Source organism: Oncorhynchus mykiss, chromosome 15 (assembly GCF_057628025.1).
Source record: "Oncorhynchus mykiss isolate SJ-2025 chromosome 15, ASM5762802v1, whole genome shotgun sequence".
Classification (NCBI taxonomy): Eukaryota; Metazoa; Chordata; class Actinopteri; order Salmoniformes; family Salmonidae; genus Oncorhynchus; species Oncorhynchus mykiss.
The window spans coordinates 51,999,019-52,011,223 of record NC_143036.1 but is presented as its reverse complement, the minus strand read 5'-3'; the positions used below and the strand labels follow the sequence as shown (position 1 = coordinate 52,011,223).

General features: G+C 46.1%; 1 protein-coding gene across 2 annotated transcripts; it reads left to right on the top strand.

The window, feature by feature from the left end:
- The first annotated feature begins 3,661 nt into the window (after positions 1-3,661).
- On the top strand, positions 3,662-11,833 carry LOC110490197 (interferon regulatory factor 5). Of its 2 annotated transcripts, XM_021563445.3 has the most exons (10): positions 3,667-4,032; positions 5,922-5,963; positions 6,219-6,456; positions 8,500-8,686; positions 8,880-8,908; positions 9,021-9,048; positions 9,171-9,650; positions 10,222-10,611; positions 10,964-11,085; positions 11,182-11,833. In XM_021563445.3, the coding sequence occupies exons 3-10, from the start codon at positions 6,280-6,282 to the stop codon at positions 11,368-11,370; spliced, it is 1,602 nt and encodes a 533-aa protein (XP_021419120.1). In that variant the 5' UTR covers positions 3,667-4,032; positions 5,922-5,963; positions 6,219-6,279; the 3' UTR covers positions 11,371-11,833. The 2 variants fall into 2 exon arrangements, with proteins under 2 accessions (XP_090056415.1, XP_021419120.1); XM_090200289.1 differs by lacking the exon at positions 5,922-5,963 and having other exon boundaries at positions 3,662-4,032.
- The last annotated feature ends 372 nt before the right edge of the window (positions 11,834-12,205 follow it).

The window sequence follows — 12,205 nt, the reverse complement described above, 5'->3', positions numbered from 1 at the left end:
TTGACTTACTTAACTCTTACTTGCATAGCTTACCCAAACTTAACAGGCATGAAACTAGATGTCATGGGGTGTCTAGCCACCCCATCAACAGATGACCTGGCTAGGTATAACCACTAATAACAAATAAACTCTAGTCCAGTACTTAAACGATGGAAAGGGTTCTCTGTACTAGTAGAGTAGAAGAGCTGCTGTCCGTAACAGCCGGGCAGGAACACTTAGTCCATCAGGGGCACACTGTGGTGAGAATGTCCTCCTGGGAGAGGGGTGAATATCATTGATGGAATGCTGCATTGTTCCAACAGCAGAAAACAGTCCGAACTACTAAGGCAGGAAACTAGGGGGAACACCTGACTGCTTAGCTAGTAGGGCACCAGGGACACCTGAGTATCTGGTGATTGGGGAGCTAAGGACAGGGCCACCTAAAGGCCTGGCAACATGGCCTGACTAATAACTAAGGGTAGGACACTGCGGCAAGTAAAGGCTGGCAGACAGGTCCAACTACGTGGTCCAACAGGTCAGAGGAAACAGTCTCTGGGGCTGACACAGTCTAAGACTCGAAGGAGAGAGAACGCTGGGATCCATTGGCAGGAGCTGGCTTGTCCCATAGAGCAGGGCCAGGTAGTAGCTCTATGGCCGACAGCGTAAAGCGCGGAGACTGCCCAACCGGATCAGGCAGGGACCTCCAGACGAGGTCCCTGCCTGATCTTAGCGTCAGGAGCCTGATCCGAGCTGATAATTGGGCTGAGCTGAGGTCTCACAGCAGGGACAGACATGTTCTCCAGAGAAGACAGCCGAGCTCCCCAGGCAGGGTGTGACTGTGGACCCTGGGCTAGAGCTACAGAGGGTTCTCGAAGACTTGCAGGTTCGGGCTCCCAATGGTGCCAGGGTGGACCTCACAGGCAGGGACTAGTGGAGGTTGCAGGGCAGAGGACTTAAGGGATCAGATGTCAGGGTCGAGCTCTGGCCTCTCAGGAGGTGTTGCTGAAGGTCTCCGACAAGGAGCAGACGGAGGCTCCCCCACAGGGTCGGAGAGGACCTTGCTGGCAAGGACTGGATGGGACCTTGGGGCAGAGGCTGAAGAGGCCCCTGTGGAGAAAGCCATGGTGGGCTCCCTCTCAAGACCAGGTGGGGGCTTCCCAACATAGCTGGGCTGGTCTCTTTGTGCTGAGGTAAGTGGGAACTGCACTGCATGGGCAGCCGGTGTCTGGAAGCCAAGGCCAAGTGGTGGGCCCATGGCTGGAGATGAACTGGGCTCCTCATCATTGTCGTTTGCTTCTGTTGAAGCCCCCCTCACTGAAACAGGGGTGACTCAATGTAAAGTCAGATGATGGCCCCTGGGCTGCAGCTGGTGCCAGAGATACTGCGACTGGGGCTGAGGATCCCTAGGCTGCGGCTGATGGCAACCAGGGAGATGCTGGCTGATGATCTGCATCAACGGCCATCTGTGGGCCTGTGGCTGCAACACGATGGCTCTCTGTTGCAGGAGCTGGTGACCTAAAGATAGGGCCAGGTTGTACCTTCAGGTCCAGCCGGGCTGCCTGGGTGATTGAAGCAGTCTGGGCCCCCGTGGGTGGAGAACGCTGCTCCTCATGCTTGCCAGACAGTGAGTCTGACTTGAAAGGAGTAGGCTGCGCTCGTATAGCAAGAACAGACAGGAGACTGGAGCACGGGATAGACTAGGCCCCATAGTCAGTTGCATACAGGAACCTGAGGGAAGAATAGGTTAGCTTTGTAGGGATCAGCAGTAACCCCAGACTGGGCCCCATCTGTGGTAGCTGGTCTGGGCCTCAAGACAGAGTTAGGCAGAGCCCCTGTGGCTGGATAGGGCTGTAGCACCATGTTGGTCTGGAGCACCACGGGGGCTACTGCTGGCTGATGCTCTGTAGCCGGAGCAGCTGAAGAGTCCACCTTGTTGATTAACTTCATCTCTGTAGCAGGAGCAGCTGAAGAGTCCACCTCGTTGATTAACTTCGGCTCTGTAGCAGGAGCAGCTGAAGAGTCCACCTCGTTGATTAACTTCGGCTCTGTAGCAGGAGCAGCTGAAGAGTCCACCTCGTTGATTAACTTTGGCTCTGTAGCAGGAGCGGGTGGAAACTCTGGAACAGCGGCTGGCTGCAGGCTACTGTTGGCTGATGGGTCCTTTGTGGCGGCAGACTGAAACATCTGGTCAGGAACAGGCTGAAAAGCCATGCTGAGGGCAAATTTAGAACCAATGGCAGGGACGGGTAGACACACCCTGGCACCGGGAGCGGGCTGGTACTTCACACTGGGAGTGTTTAGGAGCTGACACTGGTGGAGGAGTAGCCTCCTGACAGGTGAAGTGAGCGCCGGGACTGAGGGAACTCAAACATTTAATTTGATTTGATTCATAGCTCCGGCGGGAGGGTCTTGGTAGCCGCGCTGTAGGCTTGGAGTGTCACTCCGATGACACAGAAGTAGTGACTTATCACTTGCTGGAGGCCACATTGGGGGGTTAGGCCACTCAATGTTGTCATACTGTCCATCGCAAGCCGTATCTTCTTTGTTGGGTGATGGCTTCGTATGCTCAACCAGCTCTGACACGGACTATGGTGGTGCCAGCAGACATCTATCTGCTGGAAGGGTACCTCTGGGTGAGAGCTCTGTAGGGGCTGGCTTAGTGGGAGAGAGACTAGCTATAGACTGGGATGTGAGCTGTCGCATCACAGAGCTGTACCATCTCTTTGTGTTGTTGTTGGTGGACTGCATATTCCTTCGTTTAGATTTTACTTTACGTGTTTGCTCCCGTGTGCTGGTAAGGGCACAGATGACAGGCAGGTAGGATTCCAGTTGAGGTGGTTTAATTACGCTGAAGATGCACAGGCATGGAACAGCAACGCACAATGCACGTAGTATGGATAGCACCACCATCTTCATTGCACAATGAATTTGAATACCTCTAAACAGTGAAATACAATGTAATACTGATCTAATGATGTACCATACATACACCTATACAATTACAGGGCATATAACGAGGCACTGGGGGACAACATCCTATACAAATACAGGGTTAAATGTCCCGAAATGATATGACAACCAAAACAGAGCTAGCCAGCTCACAATAACTACTAGTAGCTTGCAGTAGAAACTATAATTAGCTTAACCATAAATATCACATTATTGTCGCAGACTGCGCCTTCATACAAAAAAACATCTGAAAGATTAAATATGTACTTACATATCAACAACACTGACCTTGGCTAAAACAATAATCTACCTGGTGGGAAAACATAATGATGTCTGGAACTTTCTCTCACCTGACCTCTGATTTGGCAGACTCACAAAACATACATAATTTGTAAATGATGTCTGAGTGGTGTAGTGTGCCCTTGGCTATCTGTAAATACAAAATAAAAAATGTACCATCTGGTTTGCCTACAATAAAGGAATTTGAAATGATTTATACTTTTACTTTTGATACTTGAGTATATTTTAGCAATTACATTTACTTTTGAAACGTAGGTATATTTAAAACCAAATACTTTTACTTAAATAGTATTTTATCTGGGTGACTTTCACTTTTCTATTAGAGGTATTTTTACTTTTACTCAAGTATGACAATTGGGTACTTTTTACACCACTGAAAATGTATACATTTCCAACCACTAGGGTAGTAGTAGTAGCCTATCGAAAATGAAACAATGTTTGCATATTACTTCTGTCTGTCAACCGGAAGGGTGGTATCTGGGCAGGTTCAGCAAACACACAGGCACTACGTTTGTTCATGTTTAAAGTCAAATCATGTTTGGCCGCTGTTTGTGGAAAGTTTTCTGAATAAGCCTGGGACTTTCTGACTGTCATTCTCCCACACACTCCTTTGAACTTGTGACGGTGTTGGGCAAGGTTTGTGTCAGTTAGACTACCAAGTAAAAAGCTTACCTGTGGCGGCGCGCATACTCTCTGCCTGGCCTGTTTCTGTTTGTGGAAGGAGGGATCACTACAGTCAGCGTTCTTGAACTCTTCGATACAAGGGAACGAAATCATTTTGTGGAGAAGACATATCGTTAAAAGGTGGGTGCCGCTTAAAGTTGTACTTGTTTCCTAAAACAACTATAGTAGCCTATTGAGATTTTTTTTCTCAGACCGATTACAATTTTTTTGTTATTTGAAGATTGTTTACATGATCATGTCAGTGTCAGGCAGGCGGCCCATTTTCAGCTTTTGTCGGTATGTGTTTTCTTTTTAAATCAACCTGTCTTCTGCACACCCTGAATGAAACCTAGTGAAGCTATTCCTGTTTTAATATGTTTAAAAAAATGTAACTATAGAGTTTAGACAATGTAATCCAGACTTGTGCAATTATTGTTAAGTTCTTAAAATTATTGGGAAGTCCCCTTTTTAAAGCACACCATGTCCCCACCAACATTGTAGTTACTCCACAATACTAACCTAAATGACAGTGAAAAGAAGGAAGCTTGTACATAATAAAAGTAATCCAAAATATGCATCCTGTTTGCAATAAATAACTAAAATAACACTGCACTAAAAAGCTATGTATTGAAAGTGTTGTGTTTGGGGCAAATACAACACATCACTGAGTACCACACTTCATATTTTCAAGCATGGTGGTGGCTGCATTATGTATGGGTATGCTTGTCATCAGCAAAGACAAGGGAGTGTTTTTTTAGGATAGAAAGACCCAGAATAGAGCTAAGTACATGCAAAATCCTGGAAGAAGACCTGGTTCAGTCTGCTCTCCATCAAACACTGAGAGACAATTGCACCTTTCAGCATCACAATAACCTAAAACACAAGGCCAAATATGCACTGGAGTTGCTTATCAAGGCAACATTAAATGTTTTTCCGAGAGACCTAGTTACCGTTTTGACTTAAATCGGCTTGTAAATCTATGTCAAGACTTCAAAATGATTGTCTAGCAATGATCAACAACCAACTTGACAAAGCTTGAAGAATGAGGGGGGGGGGGGATTTAGCATTTTTCAAATACCTGAAACAGCCTTCACCTGCAATCTAGAGCCATAATCATTATTTCTTAATTCTATGTAAAAATTAAAAAAGCATGTACAGTATTTTGAGCTGCCTGTGTCCCCCTGGTGTTTTTATTTATTTTAAGAAATATGCTTCTCTGGAATTCTGCAACAATCTGTATGAAAGATTAAAAGGATTGTGACTTATTTAGTAATTGCTTGCTTTTTGAAACTTTAACCACCTTGCCGGCAGGCATGCCAGCTAAGAGAAAGACAAGCTAGCTACTCTAACTTGATTGATAGCCTGAAATAACTTATTGGTAGCTAGTTATGAGGTCGGAAAAAAGGCAAACCTATCTGGACTAGTTATTGCCAAAAATAAACACATGCCCCCTTGCCCCTCCTATGGCCATGATGTCTCTGCACCCAGTTGTTGTTCTGTGTTGCATACTCATTAAAGTTACCTTGCCCTTTTCAACTCGTGTGTGTGTGTGTGTGTGTGTGTGTGTGTTGGTACAAGGGCTCAGAAGGACATTTGTGGCAGCCTCGGGAAGAGGACATATTATATCTAGATGCATTAGTTTGTCTCAGCGCGTCCAGTGGCAAATACAAGTTGGCCTTATATTTGACTCTGATGTGCTGCTTGAGACAGAAGTTGGTCTTTGGCCGTAAAGGAGTTACCTGTAGACCTCTGTGTTCATATGATCTCATTGTGTGACAGTGGACTCTGCATCTGTGCCCGGAGGTCCTAGGCTTGTTGTCCTAGTATCAAATCCATCATTTTAGGATGACAAAAGCAAATTTGGGACTGTCATGAAATGGAGTAAAGGATTAAGGAATAGCCTACAACTGTTGCATGTTGTGTATGTTAATTCATTTAACTCTGTGGTGATTTTTTTTTTTTTTTTATTGCCTTGAAAGTGTGTTTGTTCTGTATTCTTCAGCCACAGAACACTTTTTGTTTCCTCGCAGATCATTTCCTAAACAGGCCTGTTGCCATCATAAATAAAAACGGTAAATCTGACTTGTTGACTACTCTCTCCACCTTCGTACCTCTCTTTTCCCCACCCATCCTCTCTCCATTTTCCCCAGCCTTCTTCCTGCAGATGGTAGGGAGAGTATCTTATCTTTCAACCCCCCTCCCCCACATTCCCCTACCCCCATTGCCTCATCACCCATCTGAACCATTACTATCGTATCACGCTTCAAGACAATCCCCCAGTGCCCAATCACCCATCTTAACCATGACTTTTCCCTTCACCTTTCCAGCCCATTCACTCACCCACCCCCTCTGAAGCCCCTTTCTCCTCCCTGCGTGGTGCTCTGCCCAATGATGAGTGTGCAGCCTCGGAGGATCCGCCTGAAGCCCTGGCTGTTAGCCCAGGTGAACAGCGGGAGGTACCCCGGCTTGCAGTGGCTCAGCCCGGACCACCGGATCTTCCAGATCCCCTGGAGGCACGCCACAAGACACTTGCCCACCTCTGAGGAAGAGAACACCATCTTCAAGGTGAGAGGGGGGGATCCATATTGAGAATGGCATGACCGATCTGGATACTTCAACTCTATGTCGTCATTCTGATATCACAATGTAGTTAGACCAAAGTTCTGCTTACTTTGTGTACTTAGATCAACTTTTTCTAGGAAGTAGCACATTTCAAGAGTATTTCTAAGGTACTCAGTTACTATGTCACCCACACACTTCCTTATCCCATTCAGCGATAAATGTATCAACTGTTTTAGTGTACTGAAATAGCCTTAGTTTCATTTCCACTGAATCTCTAGTGTCAAACCTCTCTGCGTTTTTTGATCTCGTGTGTAAGGATGTCCACATGATATCCACTGCACTAACAGCAGCAATAGCCTACTCCCTGCCTCTTTTGACTAGTCATTTCCTCATTAGCCATTACCCTGTTCTTTATTTACCGTGCATTCGGAAAGTATTCAGACCCCTTGACTTTTTGCACATTTTATTACATTACAGCTTTATTCTAAAAAGTATTAAATTACTTTTTTGCCTCGTCAATCTACACCAGTACCCCATAATGACAAATCAAAAACGTTTTTTTTTTTTTGGGGCAAATGAATAAAAAATAAAAAAAACGTACCTTATTTACAATAGTATTCAGACCCTTTGCTATGAGACTTTAAATTGAGCTCAGGTGCATCCTATTTCCATTGATCATCCTTGAGATGTTTCTTCAACTTGGTTGGAGTCCACCTGTGGTAAATCGAATTGATTGGACATGATTTGGAAAGGCCCACGCCTGTCTAGATAAGATCCCACAGTTGACACTGCATGCCAGAGTAAAAACCAAGCCATTAGGTCGAAGGAATTGTCTGTAGATTGCCGAGACACAGATCTGGGGAAGTGTACCAAAAAAATGTCTGCAGCATTGAAGGTCCCCAAGAACACATTGGCCTCCATGATTCTTAAATGGAAGAAGTCACCAAGACTCTTCCTAGAGCTGTCCGTCCGGCCAAACTGAGCAATCGGGGGAGAAGGGCCTTAGTTAGAGCGGTGACCAAGAACCCAATGATCACTCTGACAGAGCTGCAGAGTTCCTTTGTGAAAATGGGAGAACCTTCCAGGACGACAACAATCTCTGCAGAACTCCACCAATCTGGCCTTTATGGTAGAGTGGCCAGACGAAAGTCACTCCTCAGTAAAAGGCACATGACTGCCCGCTTGGAGTTTGCCAAAAGACACCTAAATGACTCTCAGACCATGAGAAACAAGTTTGAGTTCTTTGACCTGAATGCCAAGTATCACATCTGGAGGGAACCTGGCACTATCCCTATGGTGAAGCATGGTGGTGGCAGCATCATGCTGTAGGGATGTTTTTCAGCGGCAGGGACTGGGAGACTAGTCAGGCTTGAGGGTACATAGAGATCCTTGATGAAAACCTGCTCCAAAGCACTCAGCACCTCAGACTGAGGCAAAGGTTCACCTTCCAACAGGACAATGAACCTAAGAACACAGCCAAGACAGCGCAGGAGTGGCTTCGGGACAAGTCTATGTATGTCCTTGAGTGGCCCAGCCAGAGCCCGGACTTGAACCCGATCGAACACCTCTGGAGAGATCTGAAAATGGCTGTGAAGCGACACTCACCATCCAACCTGACGGAGCTTGAGAGGATCTGCAGAGAAAAATGAGAGAAAATCCCCAAATCCAGGTGTGCCAAGCTTGTAGTGTCGTACCTAAGAAGACTTGGAGGCTGTAATCGCTGCCAAAGGTGCTTCAACAAAGTATTAGAATGTAGGGTCTGAATACTTATGTAAAATGTGATATTTCAGTTTCTAAACACCTGTTTGGTTTGTCATTATGGGGTGTGTGTGTATTGATGAGGGGTGAAAAAAACAATTTAAGGCTGTAATGTAACAAAATGTGGAAAAATTCAAAGGGTCTGAGGACTTTCTGAATGCACCCTAGTTGTGACTAATTGATTTGAAGTTAATTTAACCCTCACCCATTTGATTCCATTCAGATGTGACTCCTTCTCTAATTCATTCAAATGTAACCTCTTCCTTGCCTCCCCCTCTCTTCCCCCAGGCCTGGGCTCTGGAGACAGGGAAGTACCAGGAGGGTCTGGATGAGCCGGACCCTGCCAAGTGGAAGGCCAACCTGCGCTGTGCCCTCAACAAGAGCCGGGAGTTCAAACTGAAATACGACGGCACCAAGGAGACACCCGTCCAGCCCTACAAGATCTACGAGGTCTGTGACCAGCCCTGCAATGGAGGTAAAAGTGCGTGCATAAGCATGCAGGCTCATTGGCAGCTTTGCAAGTCTTATCTGATTTGTCTGTCTTCAAATGTAATTGAGTTCTTTAGAATAGCTTTGTTGAACTTGTCAAATAACTTCAGATATTCATGTTTTGTGAAATTATTGAGATTTTCATGTTGATGGCATATTCCTTTTTAATTTGGTTTCAGACACCGTTGATGAAGATGAGGAGGAGGAGGTAAGTGTAGAAAAGTAGACAATTACTTTTTCCATTATCTCAGAACAATCTGAGAACAATACCCATGTATCAGCTTTGTTACATAAACATTCAATCTTGTCTTTGTTTTCAGATGCCGAATATTGTTGACCTCTCCATTGGTAAGTGTCAATACACCTTTGCTACTGAGCCATCTGTGAATTAGGCAGAAACCCTTTTTGAAATGTCACTATTGACATTATGCAAGGTCTTATGTGTTTGTTTGTCCTCTTGTCTCTCCCAGACCCCAGAATTAGTGACCCACGCAGTTATCAGGCATTCCCTACCTCACATGGGATAGACGTTCCCTTCAGCTCCCCCCTCAATGACAGATATGGCACCTCCCACCACACCCCTATGTACCCCAGTCCCAACATGCACTCCAATCCCAACGGGGCCAATACCATGGCAGCGGATCTCCCTCAGCCAACCATGGCTCCCCCAGAGTTTTCTTCCCACGTTCCATTGGTGGTGAAGTTGGAACATGGGGTCTTTGTGCACCATGGACACGCAGAACCCTCCAACGGCCTGGGGATGGGTGGAGGGAGCATGCAGCCTCCTATGGTCACTGAGATGGCCACCATGGTTCCTTCTGCTGCATCTGCGGCTCCGGTTGCCCCTCACCCAGGTGCCGCCCCAATGGAGGCCATGTCCGGAGTCCAGAACCAGGAAGAAGGGCAGGCGGTGCCACCCTACAAATATGACCTGCTGAACAGCCTGCCATGTGAGTGGAGTAGCACCCATGCCTTGTTGAGGAGAATACTGCTTTATGTACTTTGGATTTACTTTGGCAGTCAGGCACTTCTGCAATAGTTCCTTGCATGTTATCCCAAAAAAATATTCATTGTAATTCCCCTAACCATGAAAACAGGGCGTCAACTTTATTTGGTTTTGCTGCATGCAACACAATGCCAACATTGTAATCCATTCACTCAAAACTGTTGCCTCCGATAGCCTATAATCCATCGAATGAGTCAATCAGGCATTAGTGTAGTTGTCTGGAATAGCTGTCTGCCTGTCACACCCATCAAATGAAACACACTGGCAGCTGTCTGGGAGTGTGGGGGACGGTAAGACAGGTTCTGTAGTTAATTGGAATAGGCAAAATCGAGTTTTACCCTTTTGTAGCTAAAGCGGTAATGTGTCATTCATTGATAAACACTCCTTTTTCAGTCTTATGATAACTTGGTGTCAGAATACTGTTAGGCATGATTAGAAAGAGCTATAATAAATGTTGACTATTGTTGAAGTGCTTACAATTCTTCCAACACTACATTATTTGACTCTGGTTTCAGTGACTGACCTAGACATGAAATTCCAGTATCGGGGTCGCAAGATGGGCTCCCTGACGGTGAGTAACCCCCAGGGCTGCCGGCTGTACTACGGCCACTTGGAGCCCACCCCGGAGCAGGTGGACCTGTTCGGCCCTGTCAACCTCAACCAAGTTCTATTCCCTGGCTCGGCCGACATCCAGAACGAGAAGCAGCGGTTCTACACAGAGCACCTGCTGGATGTGATGGACCGAGGCCTGATCCTGGAGATCTGGGAGCAGGATATATACGCTATCAGGTTGTGTCAGTGCAAGGTGTATTGGTCTGGGCCAGGCGTTGACGAGCAGGGGCCTCCCAACCCTATGGAGAGGGAGAGGAAGTACAAAGTGTTCAGCCTCAATAACTTCCTGCACGGTGAGTCAGTCTACCCATTTTATTCCTTGGTATTTTAGTCATCTAAGGCAGCAGTTTCATCATGTTTGAATCCCCAACTGACATCAATTAATCACAACACCAAATGATAGTGTCAGATAACAACGTTGGACTCCATTGTCATGATTTTTCAGTTCACTTGAGGCTGTCTGAGTTTCAATTGATCCCTGAATATTTCAGTCACAGGCCCTTTCTGTGAGTAAGCTCTTGAGTAGTACTTATTGCTTGTACTGCTATTGTTGCACAGCCCAGGCATCTACATGGATTAGCTGTAGAACAGATATCACATTACAGGAGATTCTTTCTTTCTCCCTCTCGTGCACACCAACAACAGGGCTCATCTTGTTCCAGAAAGGTGAAACTCCCACCCCACCCCCGTTTGAGCTCTGCTTCTGCTTCGGGGAGGACTGGCCAGACCAACGGAAACCCAAGGAGAAGAAGCTCATCGTTGTGCAGGTGAGCAGAACGAATTGACCACATACCCTTCAGATACAGTACATACACACACGAAATGATCACATTGACCCTCCCGTCCATCCATTTTGTGTCCAGGTGGTCCCGGTGGTGGCGCGGATCCTAACAGAGATGTTTTCTGGAGATCTGTCCTGGTCCACAGACAGCATCCGACTGCAGATCTCCAACCCAGACTTGAAGGACCAGACGGTGGAGCAGTTCAAGGAGCTCCAGAGGCTTCTCCAGAGTCAGCACGGCCTGGGTCCCTGGGCCACCAACGGACCCTGAGTCAGGGGCCTCTTGCTGGGTCTTCAACAGGGCCTGTCCTGGATCAAGGCCTCGACTGCTCATGGACTATTAATAGCACACTGCACTTGGATTAACAACCTTATTCAACATTGTGTGTGGGGATATTAGCCTTCTTTCAACCCTGAGCCTCCCTCATTCTATAGAATCTTCATCCAGCCAGAGCCTTGTATCTAATCTTAACTGGATCTTGGGTAGAACTACTTGTACATCGTCAAAACCCAAACTGCTCTCTTTTTTTGGTCCCTTAAATTATTTTTTGGAATTTCAATAAATACCATTGCAGTATTTTTTTAATGGTGGCAGGTATTACTCAATTGTCACTTTAATTTCTATCCATTTTCTTTCGCAGCCACCTTAATCTACTGTACTAGAACGTGGCTTTCTTGAGAATGGACACTGTTTTTTTTTAATAAACTAATAAACGACTACGTTAATCAGCAAAGTGGTAATTTATTCCATGACCAGACAATTTTGTACTTTTTGCTGTGAATGGGGTTTACGTCAAGGTTGTGAATGGGGTTTACGTCAAGGTTGTGAATGGGTGAAAGCATCTACTGGTATTGTCATTTCACCCTCAGATTCTAGGGGGGGAATTCCAGAACAGTGAAACAACTACCTCCATGTTCACTTTACAGCTGGAAGGGAACCTGTTTGACTTGAACACAGACCGGGTTGTATTGTGGACATGATCCAAAACATGGACTTGGCAATGAGGGTGAACCAGTCAGCAAATTACCCTTGGAAGGGTGGTGAGTGACATATGGACTTCTACATGCAGTCACTGGAAATGTTGATTGTGAATGGGATTGAAAAG